Raw genomic sequence first — 23,861 nt, 5'->3', positions numbered from 1 at the left:
GCTCATTTACGTTTGGGATGTGCTTATCATTCTTTTAACTCATTTTGAACCTACGGTTCACTAAAACCTATTAAAATGTTTTTCACGCATAGTCCTGAAAAGCTGTATCTCCTCGCTTAGCTGGTGCTTCTGCAGCTAGTGGAAAGATGTTCTCCCACATGCTTTCACTATCGTTTGATGGCAAACTGTGGCAGGAAAAAAGTGCAAATCTCACTTTAGTAAAATTGGCACCAGATTAGGTAGTCTTGTCAAAGATTTGGGGAGAGTAAAGTGAAGCCAATGGCCAAAACAAAGTTTGTGGATAATTTGTTAATTCAGGCAGAATAGCGCTCATTTCATATCTTTAAAAATGTGCCTGGATCTCATGTGTTCTTGACATCTGTGCTTTCTGCTTCAAAAAAGGGCTTTAGGCCACTAATTCTTGATGTAGGAGCAAGAGAAGGCAGGTACAGAAGGAGGGTCCCAGGTGCTTGGAGCCCTGAAAATCAGATTTCTACGGTTCTTTGGAAACTGGACCTAAAATTCTATGTCTATTTAGGGAGCACTGCTCTTTTTGTTTTTGGTTAAATCAGTAGTGGAAAACGTTCAGATTATTGCTATGTATTTTTACCTTTGGCTATTTTATGACAATTGGATCTATATAAACAATTTTACCTCAATCCTTTACTTTTTGGAAAGATATTATGACATCAAACTGACCCCTTCTCACTCCTTCCAGATCTTTCTTCGGGAACACACTTATGTTCAGGCCGCACTGGACAGTCCCATGCACTTCTATGTTGTTAGTTCTTTATCATGCTCTTCTCTTTGTCTGGAGTAACTGGTGAACTCTGGTACTCAGTATGCAAAACCCATCTCAGCTCTCCTTAATATTCCAATTTAGAGTGAGTTTAATTGCTTTTTTTAATTCTCCCTTCCACAGTCCTTTATGTATAACTTTATTCCACTTATCTACATTTCTTATGTATGTTTTTTATCTGCATTTTTAATTTATGTGTTTTGTTTATGTTTGTCTTTTGTACCAGACTGCAAGCACCTCAAGGGGATAGGTCTCTTTTATAATCTTTATAGGAATAGATATAGGAACATTGTAAGTGTTCACAATGTTTGTCAAAAGTTTAACATATACATACATACATACATATATATATATATATATATACATATATATATATATATATAGGATGCTCACATACATATACATTCACATTATGAGTAAGGATTTATGTGCTTCTTTTGTTGGAAAAATTATGCACAAAAATTTAGTAAGGCTAGGAACTGACCTCAGTTTATAAATAACTTTAGCTTAGTTCTCTTAAAAATGACTGAATTTGTACACCATTTTCACATGTGCCACCGGGCTGGCCCTTTTTTGTATTTTGTTTTTAATCATGAGGTGGAAGGCCTTTCTTTCCTTGACATCAGGGCCAGGAAAAGACAAGGAAAACATTTATTAACTTTTATCTGACATCCCTATTTCTTGTCACTGTCTTTGATACAAAGAGGCATCACTGTTTGGGGTTTTTGTTTGTTTGTTTTTGGTGAGAAAGATTAGCCCTGAGCTAACATCTGTGCCAATCTTCCTCTATTTTTGTATGTGGGGTGCCACCACAGCATGGCTTGATGAGCAGTGTGTAGGTCTGTGCCTGGGATCTGAACCCATGAACCCCAGGCCACCAAAGTGAAGTGTGCGAACTTAACTACTATGCCACCGGGCTGGCCCCCACAGTTTGTTTTTTTAATGAAAAATATGTTTTATTTAGAATTGGCAACAGTTTGACTTCTGTGGAAGTCAGCATTTACCATAAATGAGAATCAGTTGCTATGTAGTTAAAAAGTGCCCAGATCACAAATTATAATTATGCCACATAAATTACTAGAAGGATTGAGAAACTGAAGATGGGAATTGATAGGATTGTTTTTATTTGAACATAAGAAAATGTGAGTGATTGAGACTGAAAAGCTGAGTCATCTGCTCTGACCTGGTCAGGGAGTTTTAATGATTGGCAGGGGATGTGGAAAATCCTTTCTTAAGCCTCGGATAGTCTTCTTAGTCACCTTCCTTAGTCCCCTTGTAAATTAGGGTTCCAGGAATTGGGAGAAGGTGGGATGGTTGTTAGGAGTGGTACACCTAGAAAATGTCTGGCCATAGTAAGTCTCTCTTTTGGGGTCTACAGATACATGTTTATTCTGAACATTCCATTCTTTGTGTTTTTATGTGTTAATTAGCTTAATTTCAACATTAATCTCCATTCTCCATACTGCCTTTATAGTGGGCATAACGTATACTTTATCTCTTTTAATCTTATAGCATTATTCTTTAACGGAAAATGGATGAAAATAAAGATGCTGATTCAAAAGAAAGTGGAGAATATGAAGATGACTTTGAAAAGGACCTGGAGTGGTTAATTAATGAAAAAGAAAAAAGTGATGCCAGCATAATGGAGGTATATTTAAATTGCCAACAGCATTCGTAATAATTACATTAACAACGTGCTTTGTAATTCTTGAAGAGTTTCACATATATTCTCTCATCTAAACCTCACAAAATTCCTTTGATGTACATAGAGCAAGTATTATTATCCCCATCTTAGAGAAGAGAAAGTTGAGGCATAGAAAATTGAGAGTTTAAATGTTGTATCCTGAAGCATAGGGCTAATTAGTGAGAGAGCAGGGATTAAGGTAGCACTTAATAAAGCTAAAATTATTATTTATGCAATATAAATAAATAAGATCATTTATTGCATCAAAAGTAAAAACAAATACAGTTAATTTTTACTTTATATGAACTTGGGTAAAATCATGGGGCTATACTTTTAATATAAATGAAAAATAAAACAAAACCTTAAAAAAAATTGTCCTCCAGCCAGTAGTTGAAACCTTTAGAGTGAATTAGCTCTTCAGGGGAATGAACATAGAGAAAAAACTGAAGGATCAAAGACTGAGCCATAGGAATACTTGTAGGAAAAAGTGGAGCCATTAAACATGGTCACCTACCATTTATCAGACGTGTAGAAGGGAAATCCAGGAAAATGAAACAGTTTCTGGTCATGGAAGGTTTATTCTTTCTCTCTTTACGTATATATAGTGTGTATGTGTATCTATATATAATGTGTATGTGTGTGTGTTTATGTCTGTGTATCGATATGTGTGTATATTTATATGCATGTGTATGTATAGTATATATATAATTACTGTCAATAAATAGGGAAGTAATGAAGAAAAGACCAAGACTGGGATAAGAACAGGTAACTTTAGAGCAGTTACAGTAGAAGCTAGATTTAAGAAGGTTAAGGACAAGAATATGAGGAAATAAAGGCAGCAGGTTTTACATCACAAACTTCTCTTAGTTCCATCTTGCTTTCTTATGCAATGGAGAAGACAAATGGGATAGATGATATTTGAAAAACGCAACAGAGTCAAAAGTGAACATTTTTCTAAGACGGCTTGTAATGGGAGTTTTGTGCATCTTTAACAGAAAAATAATCAGAATGAGTAGAGGTAGAGATATCCAGAGTGGTAAGTTTGAACCTAGTCTCATGACTGAAATGGTGTGATATTCAAAGCACAGGGTGATAGAGAAGTGATGACGATTCATTGTTTCATTTCTTTAGTCATTCAACAAATATTAATGATCACCTGCCATGTGTCAGAGGCTGTTCTGGGTGCTGGGGATTCAGCAATGGTCAAAATAAAGTGATTTCCTGAATCGGACTCATTCCAGTAGATAATTACAATCACTTCTTCCTTTGAGGCTGGGAGAAAAAAACGGATGAGAGAGGTAGAGACAGGGATGAGGGTTGGGGGAAGATTTCAGTGTAAAAGGTGGTAGTTTTTATTGTAGTGGGGTTTAAAAAGAAAGAAGTGAAAGCCAAAGGAGAATTTGGAAACAGATGCTGTAAGAACAAACCAGAGAATCAAATATTGCTAAAAAGAACAAGTACAATGCAGATATCTTAGTTTAATCGTAGTTATTTGGTAGTCATTTTAATGGGTCAGGTTTATTTGCTTATTGGACATCTAGCAGTGTTGTGCAGTTTAGGAAGAGGAGGCTGTCAGAAGAAGATGGCCACCGAGCAAGTAAAACAGGAAGGGAATTGTAAGGGGTTGAAGAGAGCAACAACTTGTAGCTCCCATAAAACTGTTTTAGGAGGTGGAGAACTGCCTGAGAAAGAGAAAAAAAATGACCTATTGTAGGGGTAAAGCGTTTGGTAGGTGAGGATGTGAGAGAGATGCTAGGTAAGAAGCTTTTAGTTAGAAACAGCACATGTGGACCAAGGTTTTGTGATGTTATAATACTGGTTTGTGGTTCATGTGGAATTAAATTGTTGTTGTTGTTTTTATTGAGTTCATAATAGTTTACATCCATGTGAGATTTCAGCTATACATTATTTCTTGACTGTCACCACGTAAGTGCTCCCCTTCACCCCCTGTGCCCACCCCCATCCCCCTTCCCACTGAACTGTTTTCTGTATCCGTGTATTTCTTTCTATTCCACATATGAGTGAAATCATCTTGTGTTTGTCTTCTCAGTCTGGCTTATTTTGCTTAACATAATACCCTCCAGGTCCTTCCATGCTATTGCAAATGAGATGAATTTGTCTTTTTTATGGCTGAGTAGTATCCCATTGTGTATATATACAACATCTTCTTTATCCAATCATCAGTCGAGGGGCACTTGGATTGTTTACATGTCTTAGCTATTGTGAATAGTGCTGCAATGAACATAGGGGTGCGTATGTTACTTTGGATTGTTGATTTCAAATTGTTTGGGTAGATACCCAGTAGTGGCATAGCTGGGTTGTATGGTAGTTCTATTTTTAGTTTTTTGAGAAATCTCCATACTGTTTTCTATAATAGCTGCACCAGTTTGCATTCTCACCAGCAGTGTTTGAGGGTTCCCTTTTTTCCACACCCTCTCCAACATTTATTATATTTGGTCTTAGTGATTATAGCCATTTTAACAGGTGTAAGGTGGTATGTTAGTGTAGTTTTGATTTTCATTTCCCTGATCACTAGTGATGTTGAACATCTTTTCATGTGTTTATTGGCAATCTGTATATCTTCTTTGGAAAAATGTCTGTTCATAACCTTTGCCCAGTTTTTGATTGGGTTGTTTGTTTTTTTATTGTTCAGTTGTGTGAGTTCCTTATATATTATGGAGATTAACCCCTTGTCAGATATATGATTTGAAAATATTTTCTTCCAATTGGTGGGTCGTCTCTTTGTTTTGCTTCTACTTTCTTTTGCCTTGCAGAAGCACTTTAGTCTGATGAACTCCCACTTGTTTATTTTTTCTTTTGTTTCCCTTGTCTGAGAAGACATGGTATTTGAAAAGATCCTTTTTAATTCAGTGTCAAAGAGTGTACTACCGATGTTATCTGCCAGGAGTTTTATAGTTTCAGGACATATTTTCAAGTCTTTCATCCATTTTGAGTTTATTTTTGTGTATGGCTTAAGGTAGTGGTCTACCTTCATTCTTTTGCATGTGGCTGTCCAGTTTTCCCAGCACCATTTATTGAAGAGACTATCTTTTCTCCATTTTATGTTCTTGGCACCTTTGTCCAAGATTAGCTGTTTGTAGATGTGTGGTTTTATTTCTGAGCTTTCAGTTCTGTTCCATTGATCTGTGTGCCTGTTTTCGTACCAGCATCATGCCATTTTGATCACTATGGCTTTGTAACACATTTTGAAGACAGGGATTGTGATACTTCCAGCTTTATTCTTTTCTCTCAGGATTGCCGTAGCAATTCGGGGTCTTTGATTGCTGCCTATGAATTTTAGGATTCTTTGCTCTATTTCTGTGAAGAATGTCATTGGGATTCTGATTGGGATTGCATTGAATCTGTAGATTGCTTTGGGTAGTATGGACATTTTAAGTATGTTTATTCTTCCAATCCATGAGCAAGGAATCTCTTTCCATCTCTTTATGTCATTATCAATTTCTTTCAGTAATGTCTTATACTTTTCATTGTTTAAGTCCTTCACCTCCTTGGTTAAATTTATTCCTAGGTACTTTATTCTTTTAGTTGTGATTGCAAATGGAATTGTATTCTTGAGTTCTCTTTCTGTAAGTTCGTTGTTGGAGTATAGAAAAGCAACTGATTTTTGTAAGTTGATTCTGTACCCTGCCACTTTACTGCAGTTGCTAATTATTTCTATTAGTTTTCCAGTGGTTTTGGGGGGTTTTCTATACATAAGATCATGCCATCTGCAAAGATTGAGAGTTTCACTTCTTCACTCCATATTTGGATTCCTTTTATTCCTTTCTCTTGCTTAATTTCTCTGGCCAAAGCCTCCAGTACTATGTTGAATAAGAGTGGTGATAGCGGGTATCCTTGTCTTGTTCCTGTTCTCAGGGGGATGATGTTCAGTTCTTGCCCATTGAGTATGATGTTGGCTGTGGGTTACTCATATATGGCCTTTATTGTGTTGAGGTAATTTCCTTCTATCCCCATTTTGTTAAGAGTTTTTTTTTTTTTAATCATAAATGGCTGTTGGATCTTGTCAAATGCTTTTTCTGCATCTTTTGAGATGAGCATGTGGTTTTTATTCCTCAATTTGTTGATGTGGTGTATCACATTGATTGATTTGCAGATGTTGAACCATCCCTGTGTCCCTGGTATGAATCCCACTTGATCATGATGTGTGATCCTTTGGATGTATTACTGAATTTGGGTTGCCAAAATTTTGTTGAGTAGTTTTGCATCTATGTTCATCAGTGATATTGGCCAGTAGTTTTTCTTTTTTGTGCTGTCCTTGTCAGGCTTTGGTATCAGAGTGATGTTGGCCTAAGAGAATGTGTTAGGAAGTGTTCCATCTTCCCCAATTTTTTGGAACAGCTTGAGAAGGATAGGTATTAAATCCTCTTTGAAGATTTGGTAAAATTCCCCAGGAAAGCCATCTGGTCCTGTGGTTTTATTCTTTGAGATGCTTTTGATTGCTGTTTCCATCTCTTTCCTTGTGATTGGTCTATTCAAATTGTTTCTTCTTGACTCAGCTTTTGGAGGTTGTAAGAGTCTAAGACTTTATCCATTTCCTTTAGATTATCCATTTTGTGGCATATAGTTTTTCATAGTATTCTCTTATAATCAGTTGTATTTCTGTGGAGTCTGTTGTTATTTCTCCTCTTTCATTTCTGATTTTGTTTATCTGAGCTTTCTCTCTTTTTTTCTTTGTAAGTCTGGCTCGGGTTTTGTCAATTTTATTTATCTTCTCAAAGAACCAGCTCTTTGTTTTGTTGATCCTTTCTACTGCCTTTTTTGTTTCAATAGCATTTTTTTCTGCTCTGACTTTTATTATTTGTCTCCTTCTGCTGACTTTTGGCTTTGTTTGTTCTTCTTTTTCTAATTCAGTTAAGTGTAATTTGAGATTTCTTGTTTGGGATTTTTCTTGTTTGTCAAGGTGTGCCTGTATTGTGATGAATTTCCCACTTAGTACAGCTTTTGCTGCATCCCATGTGAGTTGGTATGGTATGTTATCATTTTCATTTTTCTCTAGATATTGTTTGATTTCTCCTTTAATTTCTTCAATGATCCATTGCTTGTTCAATAGCATTTGTTTAGTCTCCACATCTTTGTCCCTTTCTCAGCTTTTTTCTTATAATTAATTTCTAGCTTTATAGCATTATGATTGGAAAAGATGCTTGTTATTATTTTAATTTTCTTAAATTTATTGAGGCTTGCCTTGTTTCCTCACATATGGTCTATCCTTGAGAATGTTCCATGCGCACCTTAGAAGAATGTGTATTCTGCTGTTTTTGGATGGAGTCTTCTATATATGTCTATTAAGTCCGACTGGTTTGGCTTTTCATTTAATTCCACTGTTTCCTTGTTGATTTTCTGTCTGGGTGATCTAATCTATTGATGTGAGTGGAGTGTTGAGGTCCACTACTATTACTGTGTTATTATTAATATCTTCTTTTAGGTTTGTTAATAGTTGTTTTATGACTTTGGTGCTCCTGTGTGGCTGCATAGATATTTATAAGCATTATTTCTTCTTGATGGAGTGTCCCTTTGATCATTATATACTGCCCCTCTTTGTCTCTCTTTGCCTATCTCATCTTGAAGTCTACTTTGTCTGATATGAGTATTGCTACACCTGCTTCTTTTGTTTACCATTAGCTTGGAGTCTTGTCTTCCACCCCTTCACTCTGAGCCTGTGTTTGTCATTGGAGCTGAGGTGTGTTTCCTTGAGGCAGCAAATTGTTGGATCCTGTTCTTTAATACGTCTCACCACTCTGTGTCTTTTTATTGGAGAATTCAATCCATTTACGTTTAGTGTTATTGATGTCTCAGGGCTTAATGCTGGCATTTTCTCACTTGTTTTCTGGTTTTCCTGTACTTCCTTTGTTTCTTGTCCTGTGTGTTTTGGTCTATCCACTGAATTACGTAGTTTTTTTTATGATGTGTTTCTTTGTCTTTTCCTTATTTTTTGTGTCTCTGTTTTGCTTTTCTGTTTAGTGGTTACCCTGAGGTTTGTATTCAGAATCTTGTGTATAAGATAGTCCATTTTCTGATGACCTCTTATTTCCTTAGTCTAAACCAATTCAGTCTCTTTCCTCCTCCCCTCCTATGTTGTTTTTCTCCTATCTTATGTCAACTTGTGTTGTGAGTTTGTGTGTCTAAAATGACAGGATTATCTTTGTTTTTGGTGCTTTCCTTCTCTTTAGCTTATTTCTATACTTGAGTATTTGCTATCCTAATCTGATTCTGTCTACCTATTTATCTCCTTACTCTGTGTTTTGTGACCCCTTTCTCCCCCCTTTTTTTTTTTCAGGTGTGAGGGCCTTCCTGAGGATTTCTTGTAGGGGGGTGTGGTGGCTATGAAGTCCCTTAGCTTTTGTTTGTCTGGGAAAGTTTTTACTTCTCCTTCATATCTGAAGGATATTTTTGCTGCATAGAGTATCCTCGGCTGAAGATTTTTGTCTTTTAAAGATTTGAATATGTTGTTCCATTCTCTCCTAACATGTAAAGTTTCTGCAGAGAAATCCGCTCAAAGCCTGATAGGGGTTCCTTTGTAGGTTATTTTCTTCTTCCTTTCTGCCCTTAGTATTCTTTCTTTGTCCTTCATTCTTGCCAGTTTTACTACTATATGCCTTGCAGTAGGTCTTTTTACGTTGACAAACCTATGAGATCTGGAAGCATCTTCCACACAGATTTCCCTCTCTTTCCCTCCGTTCGGAAAGTTGTCTGTTATTATTTCTTTGAACACACTTTCTGCTCCACTCTCCTTCTTGAATACCTATAATTCTCTTATTGCATTTCCTCGTTGAGTCAGATATTTCCCAGAGACTTTCTTCATTTCTTTTTAATCTTAGTTCTCTCTCCTCCTCTGTCTGGAGCGTTTCAACATGTCTATCTTTGATTATGCTGATATGCTCCTCTGTGATGTCCACTTGAGCATTCAGGGAATCCGTATTTTGTTTTATCTCTTCCATTGTGTCTTTCATCTCCCATATTTCTTATTGATTCTTCTTTATAGTTTCAATCTCTTTTGTGAAGTAGCTCCTGAACTCATTGAATTGTTTCTCTACATTCTCTTTCACCAAGTTGAGTGTTTTGATGATAGCTATTTTGAATTCATTGTCATTCAGCTTACACATTTCTGTGTCTTCAGGACTGAGTTCTGGGTTCTTGTAATTTTCTCTCTGGTCTGGAGATTTGATGTAGTGTCTGTGTTGGAAGGTGGGATCTTATGCATTCTGATATTATTTGGTTGCAGTTACCACCTTTTGCCACTGGGTGGGGGTCGAGAGGTGTGTATTCTAAGCCCTCTGCCTTCAGCCAGATATCCCAGGGGTGACACAGTGTGGCATAGAGTGGGTGGGGGGAGGGGCACTCTCTCCTGCATGCACTCTGGCTTTCTCGGTCAGCTCTCGCTATGTGGTCTCCTGGGATGTTGGCTTGATGAGGTCACCACCCCTGTGTAAGCTTTCGCAATTAGAGGACTTCCCTCTAGGCTGCAAGGGCACTAGGGAGTCCTTGGTGATCCTGCAAATGATCAACCTCTCCCCTGCTCCTTCTCTCATGGATTCTCCCACAGTCGCAATCGCAGTCTTTAGGGGAGGGAGCAAAGATCTCTCTTACCCCGTTCCAGCTCCTCTGAGGGGGGCTCCAGCCTCTCCACCCTCTGTTGTGTGGCTGTGTGTCTCTCTGAGGTTTTTGCGTTATGTTAGAGTGTCCTCTATTGGAGTATGGATGTCCCTTTTTCTTATATGTTGGAGGGGAGAGAGTCCCAGGCAAGTTCACTCCGCCAAGATGCTGACTTCACTGAAACTAAGTTCTTTTAAAAAAATGTAAGCCTTGGGCTGGCCTGGTGGCAGAGTGGTTAAGTTTGCATATCCCACTTTGGTGGCCTGGGGTTCACCAGTTCAGATCCTAGATGTGGACCTATGCACTGCTTATCAAGCCATGCTGTGGCAGGTGTCCCACATATAAAGTAGAGGAAGATGGGTACAGATGTTAGCTCAGTGCCAATCTTCCTCAAAAAAAAAAAGTAAGACCAAGTTATATGATGGTGTTTAGTATAGATTATAGGAGCCTCTGAGGATAGTTGAAGGAGGAAAATATGATCTAGAGATAACAATTGACCTGAAATTTAGATATAGGTCCTGCAGAAACTAGGCGCAATAGTAATCTGAAAAGATTATAAGAAGCTCAAAATAATTAGGACTTGACCAAAGGCAGTCACCTTATAATGGTCCTGGGGAGAAGAAAGATACTTTTTTGAAGAATACAAACATTACAAGGAGAAAACATTTTCAAACCTATTCTTATGAAAGTGTAAAGGGAAGAAACTTTTATAGAGGGAGGAATGTTAACTTAATATTGTGTTATTTGTAGTTACCTTTTCATTCATAAAAAATTTAAAATATCAATATAGCACTTAGCAACATCAAATTCAAATTTAGAATTGTACTTTTCCTGAAATGCTGTTGTCACATGTATTTCCTTTGGGGTGCTCATAAATATGAGGTAGAGTATGAGTGAAGTATGAATAAGAATCATGTAAATTTTCCCACTCCTAAAATTAATTACATAAATATGAAAATCCATTTTGGGTTGTCTGCATATAAATGAGCAAAGAGTCAATTTTTATTGAAAAAGAGAACTTCATATCTTTTTTTTCAGATGGCTTGTGGGAATGAAGGCAATATTAATCAAGAGTTAAAAGAGAATAAAACAGAAATAGAACACACCAAACAGCTTTCTGATCCCGACAAGTCTTTGAAGGATGAGGCTTCACCAAGAAGAAGTGACTTCATTTCTGTACCAAGTATTCAACCTTTGGATCAAATATCAGATTCAGATAGTGAGAATTCTTTCCAGGAATCCAAACTGGAAAGCCAGAAAGACCTGGAAGAAGAGGAGGATGAGGAAGTAAGGAGATATATTATGGAGAAAATTATACAAGCCAACAAGCTTCTACAGAATCAAGAACCTGTGAGTGATAAAAGGGAGCGAAAACTTAAGTTCAAGGACAAATTAGTCGATCTGGAAGTTCCTCCACTGGATGAAACTGATACTTACAAAAATTATTTTGAAAATGAAAGTAATGTGTCTGGAAAACTGTCACAGTTATGTATTTCCAGTGAATTTGGGCAAGAAAATGTGCTCCTGTCCTTTACTGATGGAAGTTGTGAAGAAAACAAGGATAGGAAGATACTAGTAGAGAGAGACGGAAAGTTTGAACTTTTGAATTTACAGGATATTGAGAGTCAGGGGTTTTTGCCTCCCATTAATAGTGCTAATAGTACAGAAAATGAATCTCAGCAGTTATCACCCAGATCTTCCAACTCATCTGTCAATGGTGTCAATAAAGAGGAGCCGATAGCAAGGATTCATGGTATTGCTCACTCATCAACAGAAGAGCCACTGGCTTATATCCCTCAACCACCACCCAACCCCAAGACTCGTCCAAGCTCTGCTGCCAATGCAGATCGAAGTAAGAGGAATGGAAAAGTTAGTCACAGGACACAGTCTGCAAATGTATCTCCAGTCACCTCAACATATTGTCTTTCTGCTAAACAGAAAGAACTGCAAAAACGGCTACAACAAAAGAGAGAAAAGTTAAAGAGAGAGGTGAGAGCACAAGTGGGCATTACATTGAAAGTAAAATATGTTTTCATCTTTTATACATGCGGTAGGAATTGAAATAGTCCTTCAAAGTATTGGGTGTAGTTACCTGCTTGTTTTTTTCCTCTATTGTTAGATTAAGTGGTTAAGTGTTAAGAATGTGATTTATGGAACAAACATCATGATTACTTTGGTTCTTTCTTGTAAGGCTCACAAAGCATAGTAATGCCCTGTGTTAGAGCTAGAGTACATCTCAGTGATGACTTCTTCTGATCCTTTCATTTTAAAGGTGAGCCTCAGAACAGTTAAGTGACTGCTGAATGTAATCTTGATAGGACATAGGTGAAAATCCAATGTCAGATGGAAAAAAGAAGGCACAAATTTGTTGGGGTTTAGGAGGTAACAGGTAGACTTGGATTATAATTCTCTGACTTCCATGTATGTTTCATATCTCTTCCATGCCTACAATTCCTTGATTTCAGAGATTTTAGTTTTATATTAAGAATAGAACCTAATAACCTTTATGAAATGTCTCAAAAATACTCTATGGAATCCCAAATTATTATTTTGGGAGCTTTTTAGCTCTTAAATAAAATAAAAGTATTTTATAATTGAAAATCCCAGGTACTAAAACTGGTGAGTTTTCTCTCAGTTACTTAAATCAGTGCCTCAGTTCTGTTTTACTGAATACCTAATGCTATTAAGTTGAACCATACAAGTGTCTAACTGTAAATACCAAACCTCAGCAGAGTCACAGCTTGATAGAATTTTACAATTAGAAGAAACCTCATTTTACAGATAAGAAAACTAGTCTAGACAGTTTAAATAACTTTACTAGAGTCGCTCAACTTGCTTTTGGCAAAGTTGAAGTCAAAATTCCAGTTTTATTGGTATCCATTGAGAAATGGTATATTTTCCATTTATGTAGGAAATTATCAGGGAAATCTCTGGTATTGGAATCAGGAACCCACATTAGCAGAAAAAGGTGAAAATCAAAGTTGGCAAGAACATGTAAGCTGTAAAACACTCTGGCAGGAATCTGAAAGGGTGCATATTTAATGATGTTTTGCCTACTTGACCACTAAAATCTAAACTGTAACAGTCAGACTCAGTTTACTTGGTACGGCTATATAGCAGTAGTTAAAAGCATCTGTTAACTCAGAACTCTATGACAATACAAAAGAATTTGTTGAGAATGAACTATATAACGTTTGCTGTATGCCCATGTACAAGTATGTGTGTGTATATTTCTAGAAAAGTTATATGGGAGGTTTTATATAATTGCAGTGTCTTTTCACTAATCAACTAATGGTAGTTCACTTGTGTGACTGGTAGATAGTTCTGTTTTCATTTTGATCCTCTTTTCTGGCTGTCACATACTCTTTGTTTTAGAACACAGTTTTCTCATGTCAGGATCCTCATTACTAGATTTCCTTTTGCTTATTTACTTGCACGTGGTCTTTAAGTGCTAAGGCTTTTAAATATTTTATAGTTAGTTTCAGGGGAAGTCTTTCCTTTTTTATGCCTGAGCAAATATTTCCTGGGTTGGGCTGCTATACTCTCTTTCTCTATTCTAAGTGCATCATTTTACCATTCTCCTTGGTAAGTGCGTTATCTGTGCTTTGGCTGATATCTTCTGTGTAATGTTTCTAAATAATCCCTCTGGAAACATAATCATCTTACTATACTGTCTGTATTCATGCAAGGCATCCAAAGTCCTTTTTGTAAAAAGGAACTTATAAATAAACATAAACTGTAATCTTTAATAAATTCACATTTTATATAATGTGAGCTCCTTTAGGGCTTAGAAGATAGTATATAGGTATTTTAAAAGATATTTTATGCTGTTAATTGGATAGAATTATTTTTCCTTTCCTCCTATATTTTGTTCAATCGAAAGGAATTAGAAGGACTTGCTAGAAAGGAATTAGAAGGGCTTCTATATTATCAAAATGTAAGGAAAGAACTCTGAATTCCATTATTTGAAGAAAATTTAAGCATAGATTGTATAATACAGTTCATTTAAATGACAAAATTTTAGTATTGAAAGAGACTTAAGAGCTCGTTAATAGCACTCCACTTTATAGATAAGAATACTGAATTAAATGGTTTTCCCAAATTGACATAGAATGATGGCAGTGTGATTTTTACTTAGATCTCCTGACTTTAGCTCGGAGCTCTTTCCACTATGGCATGCTGCTTTGCTCCCAGTAACTGTTTTATAGCTCTGCATAGCTGGTTTAAGCACCTCCCTTCAAGTGCAAGTCACTCTCCTTTATAAGATTAGCTGACTAATTCACATTAAGAAATTTGTTTTGTTCTTATAGTTAACTAATTAGACAAAATGTTTTGTCTACAATTTTTTCTGATAGCAAAAATGTTACTTTATGAATATACACTAGTTGAAAGTATTTTTAAACCTTATAATAAAAAAATTTCAAACACGTGTAAAAGTACAGTTAACCCCTACATTCCCAACACCTGGATTCAAATGTCATTGAGATTTTGCCGTATTTGCTTATCTCCCTCTTTTTAAAATTATTTTATTGAGGTCATAATAGCTTATAACGCTGTGAAATTTCAGTTGTACATTATTATTTACCAGTCACTGTACACATGTGTCCCTGTACCCCTTATGCCCACTCCCCACCCACCCTCTTTCCCTCTGGTAATCACCAGTCTGTTCTCTTTATCCATGTGTTTGTCTTCCACATATGAGTGAAATCATGCTGTTTGTCTTTCTCTGCCTGGCTTATTTCACTTAACATAATACCCTCAGAGTCCATCCATGTTGTGGCAAATGGGACAATTTTGTCTTTTTTATGGCTGAGTAGTATTCCATTGTGTGTGTGTGTGTGTGTGTGTGTCTGTGTGTGTCTGTGTGTGTGTGTATCTATCTATCTATCTATATATATATAGATAGGTAGATACAGCACATCTTTATCCATTGGTTGGTTATTGGGCACTTGGGTTGCTTCCAGGTCTTGGCTGTTGTGAATAATGCTGCAATGAACATAAGGGTTCGTATGTTTCTTTGGATTGTTGATTTTAAGTTTTTTGGATAAATAACCAGTAGTGGGATAGTTCGTTGTATGGTATTTCTATTTTTAATTTTTGAGTAATTTCCATACTATTTTCCATAGTGGTTGAACCAGTTGCATTCCCACCAGCAGTGTATGAGGGTTCCCTTTTCTCCACATCCTCTCTAAGATTTGGTTATTTTTTGTCTTGGTAATTATGGCCATTCTGATAGGTGTAAGGTGATATATCATTATAGTCTGATTTGAATTTCCCTAATGATTAGTGATGTTCAATGTCTTTTCATGTGCCTATTGGCCACCTGTATGTCTTTTTTGTAAAAATGTCTGTTCATATCCTCTTCCCATTTTTTTATTGGGTTATTTGTTTTTTGTTGTTGAGTTGTGTGAATTCTTTATATATTTTGGGGATTAACCCCTTGTTCTATATATGATTTGCAAATATTTTCCCCCAGTTGGTGGGTTGTCTTTTTGTTTTGTTCCTGGTTTCTTTGCCTTGCAGAAGCTCTTTAGTCTGATGAAGTCCCATTTGTTTATTTCTTCTTTTGTTTCCCTTGCCTGAGTAGACATGGTATTTGAAGAGATGTTACTAAGATCAATGTCAAAGAGAGTACTGCCTATATTTTCTTCTAGGAACTTTATGGTTTCGTGTCTTACGCTAAGTTGTGCCATGTCTGCTCCCAGGATGTGAACCAGTGAACCCCAGGCCACCAAAGTGAAACGTGCGCACTTAACCGCTGTGCTACCAGGCCGACCCCCCAACACCATTTATTGAAGAGAATTTCCTTTCCCCATTGTGTGCTCTTGGCTCCTTTGTTGAAGATTAGCTGTCTGTAGATGTTTGGTTTTGATTCCGGGCTTTCAATTCTGTTCCATTGATCTGTGTGTCTGTTTTTGTAGCAGTACCATCGTGTTTTGATTGCTATGGCTTTGTAGTGTGTTTTGAAGTCAGGGATTGTGATTTCAGCTGAACAAAGTCAGCTTTATTCTTTTTTCTCAAGATTGCTTTAGCTATTCGGGGTCTTTTGTTTTCCCATATGAATTTTAGGATTCTTTCTTCTATTTCCGTGAAGAATGCCATTGGGATTCTGATTGGGATTGCATTGAATCTGTAGATTGCTTTATGTAGTACAGACATTTTAACTATGTTTATTCTTCCAATCCATGTGCATGGAATATCATCCCATTTCTTTATGTCATCATCAATTTCTTTCAATATCCTATAGTTTTCATTGTATAGGCCTTTCATCTCCTTGGTTAAGTTTATTCCTAGATATTTTATTCTTTTTGTTGTGATTGTAAATGGGATTGTATTCTTGAGTTCTCTTTCTGTTAGTTCGTTATTAGAGTATAGAAATGTAACTAATATTTGTTAGTTGATTTTGTACCTGCAATTTTGCTGTAGTTGTTGAGTATTTCAAATAATTTTCTGATGAATTCTTTAGGGTTTTCTACATATAGAATCATATTGTTTGAAAATTGCGAGAGTGTCACTTCTTTCTTGCCAATTTAGATACCTTTTATGTCTTTTTCTTGCCTACTTGAACTGGCCAAAGCCTCCAGTACTACGTTGAATAGGAGTGGTGAGAGTGGACACCCTTGTCTTGTTCCTCTTCTCAGAGGGTTCGCTTTCAGTTTTTCCCGTTGAGCATGATGTTGACCGTGGGTTTGTCATATATGACCTTTATTATGTTGAAGTACTTTCCTTATATACCCGTTGTATTGAGAGTTTTTACTATAAATTGGTGTTGGATCTTGTCAAATGCTTTCTCTGCATCTATTGAGATAATCATGTGGTTTTTATTCCTCATTTTGTTAATGTGGTGTATCACATTGGTTTGCGGATGTTGAACCATCCCTGCATCCCTGGTATAAATCCCACTTGATCACGGTGTATGATCCTTTTAATGTATTGCTGTATTTGGTTTGCCAAAATTTTTGTTGAGGATTTTTGCTTTTATATTCATTAGCGATATTGGCCTGTAATTTTCCTGCTTTGTGTTGTCCTTGTCTGGCTTTGGGATCAGGGTGATGTTGGCTTCATAGAACGAGTTAGAAAGTGTTCCATCTTCTTCAATTTTTTGGAATAGTTTTAAAATTACAGGTATTAAATCTTCTTTGAATGTTTGGTAGAATTCTCCCGAGAAGCCATCTGTTCCTGCACTTTTACTTTTTGGAAGGTTTTTGATTACTGTTTCAATCTCATTGCTTGTGATTGGTCTATTCAGATTCTCTATTTCTTCTTGATTCAGTTTTGGGTGTATGAGTCTAAGAATTTATCCATTTCTTCTAGATTGTCAAATTTGTTGGCACATGATTTTTCATAGTATTCTCTTATGATCCATTGTATTCCTGTGGTATCTGTTATGATTTCTCCTCTTTCATTTTTATTTTTATTTTTTTTAAAGATTTTATTTTTTCCTTTTTCTCCCCAAAGCCCCCCAGTACATAGTTGTATATTCTTCATTGTGGGTCCTTCTAGTTGTGGCATGTGGGACGCTGCCTCAGTGTGGTTTGATGAACAGTGCCATGTCTGCGCCCAGGATTCGAACCAACAAAACACTGGGCCCCCTGCAGCGAAGCATGTGAACTTAACCACTCGGCCATGGGGCCAGCCCCTTCGTTTTAAATTTTATTTATTTGTACCTTCTCTTTTTTCTTAGTGATTCTGGCTAAGGGTTTGTCAATTTTGTTTATCTTCTCAAAGAACCAGCTCTTAGTTTCATTGATCCTTTCCACTGTTCTTTTGATTTCTATTTCTGCTCTAATTTTTATTATTTCTCCTCTTCTGCTGACTTTGGGACTTCTGTTCTCCTTTTTCTAGTTCTGTTATGTGTAGTTTAAGATTACTTATTTGAGATTTTTTTTGTTTGTTAGGGTGGGCCTGTATTGCTATGAATTTCTCCCTTAGGACCCCTTTAGCTGCATCCCATATGAGTTGGTATGGTGTATTTTCATTATTTGTCTCCAGATATTTTTTAATTTCTTCTATAATTTCTTCATTGATCGATTTGTTGTTCAGTACCGTGTTGTTTAGTCTCCACATATTTGACTTTCCCAGCCTTTTTCTTGTAGTTAATTTCTAGTTTCATAGCATTATGGTTGGAAAAGATAATTGATATGATTTCAGTCTAATTAAATTTATTGAGGCTTTCCTTGTTTCCCAACATATGGTCTATCTTTGAGAATGCTTCTTGTGCATTTGAGAAGAATGTGTATTCTGCTGATTTTGGATAGAGTGTTCTATATATATTTATTAAGTCCATCAGGTCTAGTTTTTCATTTAATTCCACTGTTTCCTTGTTGACTTTCTTTCTGGATGATCTATCCATTACTGTAAGTGGGGTGTTGAGGTTCCTTACTATTATTGTTTTGCTGTTAATTTCTCCTTTTAGGTCTGTTAATAATTGCTTTATGTACTTTGGTGCTCCTGTGTTAGATGCATGTATTTTTATAAATGTTATGTCCTTTTGGTGGAGTATCCCTTTTATCATTATATACTGCCCCTCTTTGTCTCTCATGCCTTTTTTATCCTGAAGTCTACTTTGTCTGACGTAAGTATGGCAATACTTGCTTTCTTTTGTTTGACATTAGCTTGGAGTATCATCTTTAATCCCTTCACTCTGATCCTATGCTTATCTTTAGAGCTGAGATGTGTTTCCTGGAGGCAGCATATTCTTGGGTCCTCTGTTTTAATCCATCCAGCCAATCTGTGTCTTTTTATTAGAGTTTTCAATCCATTTACATTTAGAGTGATTATTGTTATATGAAGGCTTAATACTGCCATTTTATCATTTGTTTTCCATTAGTTCTGTATTTCCTTTGTTTCTCGTCCCATGACTTTCTGACTGCCAGTTCAGTTTGGTGTTTCTCTGTGACAGTTTTCTCAGTTTTCTATTTACCATTTGTGCCTCTGTTCTGATTTTTTATTATTTTTTCTGAGGAAGAGTCACCCTGAGCTAACATCAATGCCAATATTCCTGTATTTTGTATGTGGGTTGCCGCCATTGCATGGCTAATGACTGGTCTACGTCCACACTTGGGATCCAAACCCATCAACCCAGGCTGCCAAAGCAGAGTGCCCCAAACTTAACCACTGTGCCATGGGGCTGGCCCTCTGTTCTGATCTTTTGTTTAGTGGTTACTATGAGGTCTGTATAAAAGATCTCATAGTTGAGATAGTCCATTTTCTGATAGCCTCTTGTTTCTGTAATCTAAGTGGGTTCCACCCTTTTCCTCTTCCCTACGTTATTGTTGTCACTACTTATTCCATTTGATGTTGCAAGTTAATGACTAAGTTGAAGTGTTTATAGTTACTTTTGATGCTTTCCTTCTCTTAATCTTTAATGTTATAATTGTTTGCTAACCTGTTCTGATAGAGAGTTGAAATTTTCTGATTTTGTCTTTCTGTTTATCTCCTTGCTCAAGGCTTTGTAAACTCTTTTTTTTCAGGTATGAGGGCCTTCTTGATCATTTCTTGGTGGGGTCTTGTGGTGATGAATACCTTCAGCTTTTGTTTATCTGGGAAAGTTTCTATTTCTCCATCATATCTGAAGGATAATTTCACTGGATGGAGTGTTCTTGGCTGAAAACTTTTGTCTTTCAGAATTTTGAATATATCATTCCACTCTCTCCTAGCCTGTAAGATTTCTGCTGAGAAATCCACTGAAAGCCTGATAGTGGTTCCTTTGTAGGTTATTGTCTTCTGCCTTGCTGCCCTTAACATTTTTTCTTTGTCATTGACTTTTGCCAGTTTTAGGAATATGTGCCTTGGAGACGGTCTTTTTCATTGATGTAATTAGGAGTTCTATTAACTTCATTTACATGTAATTCCAGCTTCTTCCCCAGGTTTGTCAAAGTTCTCAGCTATTATTTCTCTGAACAAGCTCTCTGCTCCTTCCTCTCTCCTCCCTCTGAAATACGTATAATTCCTGTGTTGCATTTTCTAACTGAGTTGGATACTTCTTGGAGAATTTGTTCATTTCTTTTTAGTCTTAGTTCTCTCTACTCCTCAATCTGCAGCATTTCTGTATTTCTGTCCCCTAAATTACTGATTCTGTCCCCCATAATATCAGCTCTATTTTTTAAGGAGTCTAGATTTTTCTTTATCTCATTCCTTGTGTTTTTCATCTCCATCATTTTTGATTGTTTTCTTTTTATGGTTTCAATCTCTTTTGTTAAGAATTCCACTGTTCATTAATTTTATTCATGAGACCATAAAACTGTCTTTCTGAGTTTCCTATAACTCATTGAGTTTCTTTATGATAACTACTTTGAATTCTCTGTCATTTGGACTGTAAATTTCTGTGACTTCAGGATTGATTTCTGGATACTTGTCATTTTCCTTCTGATCTGGAGTGTTAATTTACCTCTTCATACTATTTGATAGGGTGGACCTTTGCCGTCACATAGTAGTAGTATCTGGTCACAGATTCCACCTTTCACCACTGGGGGGGCCCAGGAGCTGTGTTTTTGAGCCCTCTGTGACCCCTGGCAGATATGCCCATCCATTGGAAGCTGTGCTGACAGGGCCCATCTGTGTTTGCCCGCTGGCCACTGATGCTTTACACACATAGGTGCTGGTGCTCTGGCAGGGATCCCCTGTTCTGGGCAAATGGCCGAGTTGGTGCGCCAGGCAGGAGCAGGGGAGGGGCTCTTTCTTTCACATGCATGGTCCTGTGTGCCCCTCCTCTGCGCTGACTGTTGGTCTGCATGGGCTGCTCAGCTTGTTGTGGATGCCCCCATGATTGTTTAGCTGCCTCGGTGTGGACCATTCCCACAGGCTTGGAGGCAACTCCAAGAGCGCAAACATTCCTGCAGAGGGCTGCCTTTTTCCCTTTTCCTCTCAGTGTTGCATCCTGGCTGCCATGCAAGGTCCCGTGCCCTAGATTACTGCCTCTTGGGAGGGAGAGGAGATCTTCTTACCTCCTTCCACTGCCTCCCAGGGGGTCCAGCACCCCCACCTTCAGACGTATGGCTGTATGGATCTCTCGGACATCTATTGTGTTATGTGAATGTTCTCTGTTGGTTCATGAATATCCTTTTTGTTGTGTCATAGCAGGGAGAGACTAAGGAAGGAGCTTACTTGGCCATGATGCTGATGTCCTTATCTCCTCCTTTTTTGGCTGAAGTATTTTTAAAGCAAGCTCTAGACAGCACATCATTGCTCCCTTCTACACTTCAATATACATCTCTAAATAGTTATATCATTTTCTTTTGTAATGACAATGCCATTTCTCACAATTAATATGTTTAACAATAATGTAAAAATATTTAAGACAGGTTTAGTGCTTCTACAGACACTATATAGTGTTTCTAGAGTATGGTGGGGTTTTTTTGTTTTGCATAGCTGCAATTTGAGTAATTTAATACCAAAATTAAACTAGGAAGTGAACGCGAGAGCCAAGGAATTCCTGAACAGCATGTATGTGTTATACATCTATGTAATTGTAAACTTATCTCTATAGTTTGATTTATCTGAAAAGTCTTTGTTTTTTCCTAAGCATATTTGAGGCCCTATTTTTTTTAAGGAAGCCCAATTTTTAGATGGAAAGTTTTAGGGGAAGGGAATCCTAATTTTAAATCTCAAAATGTATCTCTCTACTCTGACAGCTCATATGCAATTTTATTAATCTTTCATTAATAATGCCTTTTGATATTCTTTCTACCAGGAAGAACAACGGAAAATAGAAGAAGAGAAAGAAAAGAAAAGAGAGAATGACATGGTATTTAAAGCATGGTTGCAAAGGAAAAGAGAGCAGGTCCTAGACATGAGAAGAATTCAGCGAGCTAAGCAAATTGAGGACATGAATAGTAGAGTAAGTAACAGTTCTCTATGAAAAGTAATTTCATACAGATGTGAAAGTTGAATTTATTTCCAAAAGGGAGTCTGAATAGCAGCCTAAGCACCTGTGGAAGAGGTAGAAAAAGTGGTCCAAGAACTACCCTTGCAAAAAATGCAACATGCAGATGACTTTACAATTAAATTCTAAGAAGTCTTGTAAAAATCAAATTATTCCTATGTTATTCGATCTTTGATGTCACAGAAAATGGAAAACTACCAATTTTTTCAAGGTAGTTTAACTTTGATATTCAAATAGGACAAAGATAACATGTATGCAAAAAACCCTACAGATTCATCTCATTTAAGAGTAGAGGTACAGCAATCTTATGTGAAAGCTAACAAATTAAAGATACCAAATTATTCAATTTTAAAAAATTCAAAACATAGAGAAAACCCAAGAGAAAGTAAAAAAATATCCACATCTATACTATTTTTTTTAAAGTTTATAAAGTAAAAATTGAAAATCCAACCCTGAGTTTTTCCAGGCTCATCTCTCAGTGATAATTACTTTTAACGATGTGATGCAAATCCTTTATATTTTCATATTTATATGCCAAAAATTTATTATGCAACTTACTTTTTTTTTCACTTCATCATCTACATATTTCTAGGTCATTGTATTTAGATCTCTCTTTTAAAATAGCTCTATGATAGTCTACTGTTCAGAGGTAACTTGATTATTAAACCATTACTCATTTTTAGGTTGGTTCCAATATTGTTTTCTTAATTAACAGTGCTGTAGTGAACATGTTCATTCTGTAGAACATCAGTATTCCATAGGAGAGTTTCTTAAGTATGGAATTTATGATTATTGCATGTCCAGAGTGAAATTTTTGGTCAAATATGCAAAATTAACCTCCCAAAAGATTGTATCAATTTATAATCCTTCTAGCAGTGTGTAAAAGTGAATGTTTACCACACCCTGCCTAACATTGTCTGTGGTTTATCTTCTTAATTTTTCTTCAAATTAATAATATGTTAAATAAGCATATATGAGCATGTGTGTATTCTGTGAATTTCCTTTTTTTACAGTCTTTTATCTTTTCTTCAGTTTTATTTTTCTTATTATATTGTATATTAGAGATTTTAATCCTTTGTCTATTATATCTGTCTTAAATATGTTTTCTAGACTGACAATATACTTTTTTAGGTTGTTTATTATGCCATTTGTAGAAGTTTATAGCTTTTAAAATCTTGAGGTGGGTGGACAGCACCTTTTCAGGCAAGACACAAAAACCATAAACTGAAAGAGAAAATAATGAGAAATTTGACTGCAGCTATATGGTAAAATAATAGTAAACTATAACCAAGTGGGGTTTATTTTAGGAAGGAAATTATGAATCGATAATAACAAATCTATTAATATAATTGATCGCATCAATAGGTAGATAAAAAGAGAATATATGGTTATCTTGAAAGATACAGAAAAAGTTTTTATTAGTATTTACTATAATTTATATTTAAAGATTCCCAATAAAATATGCATTACAGCATAAATACTATCTTACAAAATACTATAGGCACATCTATTAAAGTCAGAAACAGGTAAGGCTCCCCTCTGTATTAAGTAACTTCATTCTGGGTGTTCTATCCAAATTATTAAGTGGAAAGCAAATGAGATATAAGTATTAGCAAAGTGGCCCTTTACATTATAAATATACAAAAATTTATAATCGTCCTATATCCCAGCAAAAACCTCATAGAAGAATATAAAAGGAGAGGGAATATAGGAATATATAAAATACTTTGAGTTAAACAGAAATATGTAAGACATCTAGGGAGAATACAGTACAGCTTTGCAAGAGACCAAAAAGATGACTTTGGTAAATGAAAACAAATATAATATTCCTGGTTGGGTGGGTTAAATATTATAAATATGTGAGTTCCTTGTTAAATAAAAAA

The 23,861-nt window shown here is 36.2% G+C and overlaps 1 protein-coding gene across 2 annotated transcripts in view; it reads left to right on the top strand.

Annotated features, from left to right (window-relative positions):
• Window positions 1-23,861, top strand: part of CCDC181 (coiled-coil domain containing 181) — a 52,933-nt gene that overhangs the window by 11,408 nt on the left and 17,664 nt on the right. The window contains exons 1-4 of one of the 2 annotated variants that reach the window (XM_046682898.1): window positions 759-884; window positions 2,312-2,447; window positions 11,133-12,083; window positions 21,787-21,933. In XM_046682898.1, coding sequence (XP_046538854.1) covers window positions 2,331-2,447; window positions 11,133-12,083; window positions 21,787-21,933 — 1,215 coding nt within the window. In that variant the 5' untranslated portion in view covers window positions 759-884; window positions 2,312-2,330. Of the gene's footprint in view, window positions 1-758; window positions 885-2,311; window positions 2,448-11,132; window positions 12,084-21,786; window positions 21,934-23,861 lie in introns of those variants that run through there. The other variant, XM_046682897.1, reaches the window with a different exon arrangement.

This window comes from Equus quagga, chromosome 13, assembly GCF_021613505.1.
Source record: "Equus quagga isolate Etosha38 chromosome 13, UCLA_HA_Equagga_1.0, whole genome shotgun sequence".
In the NCBI taxonomy this organism is placed as follows: Eukaryota; Metazoa; Chordata; class Mammalia; order Perissodactyla; family Equidae; genus Equus; species Equus quagga.
This window is presented reverse-complemented; position numbering and strand designations above follow the sequence as displayed.